The sequence below is a fragment of the Phaethon aethereus genome (genome assembly GCF_964289735.1).
Source record: "Phaethon aethereus genome assembly, chromosome: 7".
Taxonomy (NCBI): domain Eukaryota; kingdom Metazoa; phylum Chordata; class Aves; order Phaethontiformes; family Phaethontidae; genus Phaethon; species Phaethon aethereus.
The window spans coordinates 23,141,078-23,143,750 of NC_138583.1; the positions used below are offsets into that span (position 1 = coordinate 23,141,078).

A 2,673-nucleotide genomic window follows, 5' to 3' on the forward strand; every position below is an offset into this window, starting at 1 on the left:
AATCTAAGATTAACTTATCTATATCAGGCTATATTATAGTGTCTCAAACTATGAGTTGTTTTTATTTTGATCCAATTATCTCACTATTACTAATAAATATGACAAGTTTGACTGAAGTGTGGGGGTGAACAAATGCATGGGAAATGTCTACCGACTGTGAAAGAGAGCAAGGGGTGAAGGTGGCCATGGGAAGAGGTTGCTATATGCTTTTGGGATAGAATTCATATTCCTGTTAACCCTCTGGGGTAAGAGCAGCAGGTCCCCATCCCTCTGGGATGGTTCTGGTTTTGCTGGGGGATGGGTTTAACTTACGTGGAGGCAGAGTCAACTCCCCCCGTGGGATGCCTGTGCGTGAGAAACGTGCAGTCACTTATCCCTCTGGAACAGGGTGATGGGGTCCCTTGCACTGACCAAGCCCCGTACGGGGGGTAATAGTTTCCAGGGATAGCTCTGCCTCGCAATCTAATTGCAAAACGGCCGGCACCTGACGACTCCTGGGGCTGCTGCCAGGGGCAGCCTGTGTCTGAGAAGTCACAGGCCTCTTCTCCAACGGCATCTCCTCGCTGCTGTCCTCTCCCTGAAGGCTTACAGCATGGGGCACAGGCTGCACCCAGGCAGTGACAGCAGCGGGGGGTACTGATGATGAGGCAGCTCCTTCCTTTTGGCAGGTGGTGTCATGGTGATAGGAAACCAGCTCATCGCTGAAGTTGACCCTCTCCACAGTGGATCTGGGTGTGCCGCAGCAGAAGCACCGGCAGCCCAGCAGGTTACTGAAAGCCCGCCTGAAGTCTGCGTTGAAAGCATAGATCACTGGATTCACTGAGGAGTTGGCCCAGCCAAACCACACAAAGATGTTGAAGGTCGTTTGGCCAACGCAGGGTGACTGCCCTTCGCGGTCACTCCCCAGCTCGGGCTGGCAGAAAGGCAGCAGGCAGTTGAGCAGGAAGAAGGGCAGCCAGCAGCAAACGAAGACTCCCATTATGATAGAAAGGGTCTGCAGCAACTTGGTCTCCTTCCGCAAGGAACTCCGCAAAGAGGAGGTGGGTTCCTTGCCGTCAGCTGGCCACTGCCCCCCTGCTCGCTCGAGGGTGGAGATGCGGCGGATCTGGGCCTGGGCAATCCGGTAGATCCTGGTGTAAGTGATGATCATGATGGCCACGGGGATGTAGAAGCTGATAAGGGAGGAGGTGATGGCATAAGTACGGTTCAGGCTGACCTCACAGCGGGGTGTCCCAGGCAGCCAGGAGCCTGGATATCTCCTGTCCTTGGCTTTATGCCAGTGTAGCTGCACTGGGATGAAGGAGATGAGGATGGAGAGGGCCCAGGCCACGGCTATCATGGCGCAGGCAAGACGCTGCGTCATCCTGCGCTCATAGCGAAAGGGGCTGGCAATGGCCCAGTACCGGTCCAGGCTGATGATGCAGAGGTGGAGGATGGAGGCGGTGGAGCACATGATGTCAAAGGCCACCCAGGTGTCACAAAAGCGGCTGCCGAAGAGCCAGGAGCCACCAGCCACCTCAGTGACCACCTTCCAGGGCATCACCAGGAGGGCGACGCAGAGGTCCGAGACGGCCAGCGACAGCACGAACCAGTTGGTGACCTTGGCGCGCAGGTGGCGGAAGCGCAGGACGGCCAGGCACACCAGAGCGTTGCCCACCAGCGTGCTCAGCACCAGGGTGCCCAGCAGGCACCCGGTGAGGGCCCGCAGCGCCCGCGGGCCGCCCCCCGCCGCCGCGCTCCCCATCAGCGGCGCTCCCCCGGCCGCCGCGGCTCCTCCGGAAGAAGGGCCGGCTCCGCTCCCCCGGTGCCCCCCGGCCGCTCCTGCCGGGGAGGCGGCGGCGGGACCCCTGGCAGCCGGCGCCGTCCGGGGCTGGGAGGGCGGCCGCCCGCGGGAGCATCTCTGTCCGCCCCCCCTGCCGCCTGCCTCAGTTTCCCCGGCGGCGGCGGCGGCGGCGGGAGGCGGACAGGGCTGCCGCGGGGCTACTCACCGCGCCGGCTCGCTGGGGGCCGCCCGCCTGTCGCCTCGCCGCGGCTCCTTCCGAGGAAGGGACCGTCCCGCTGCGGGGCGAGCGCGGCGCGGGCGGCGGCGGAGCCGCGTCCTGCCGGGGCGGCCCGCGGTTCTCCGCCCGGGGCGGCGGGCGGGCGAGCGAGCAGCAACTTTCGGCTGCAGCTCCCGGCGTGGCAAGTCCCCAGGATCAAGCGACCTTCGTAACTGCAGGAGGGGGCTCGCCCCACAGCACCGCTCTGGGAAGAGTCTTTTTGCGGTCTTCCATTTGTACTTGCGTCAGGGCCAGGGACGAGGATCCGGCGCTTTCCAAGTATCTCCTTCTTCTGGAGACCACGATCCAATTTCAGGTTTCTTAAAGAGCAGGATAGCCCTTCGTGTCTGTTTACATTGAGAAAGCTATCGCATCTGAGTGTTCAGATGCGAAGCTGTGTTTTCACCAAAACGGCATTTTGCTATTTATTGTTTTGTTTTTAATTGAAATCCTATGTAAAGAAACCAAAACACAGAAACCTAAGGCATCTCTAGTTTGGATTTGTTGCGTTTTGGCAGAAGGTTGTTCATGAGTTTCCTCAGACACAAACACACAAAACCTGCCTCTCTATTTTTTCAGCTAAACATGTTTTCTGATGTATTTCAACTCTGTTATAATTATATACCTGTTGTCA

At 59.2% G+C, this 2,673-nt stretch overlaps 1 protein-coding gene across 1 annotated transcript; it reads right to left on the reverse strand.

Moving 5' to 3' along the window:
* Nucleotides 1–370: 370 nt before the first annotated feature.
* On the reverse strand, nucleotides 371–2,201 carry LOC309406790 (D(1)-like dopamine receptor; the record flags this gene model as incomplete). The annotated part of the gene is made up of 1 exon (XM_082002122.1): nucleotides 371–2,201. Exon 1 carries the CDS (start codon nucleotides 1,742–1,744, stop codon nucleotides 371–373), a length of 1,374 nt encoding a protein of 457 aa, XP_081858248.1. The 5' UTR covers nucleotides 1,745–2,201.
* Nucleotides 2,202–2,673: the final 472 nt, after the last annotated feature.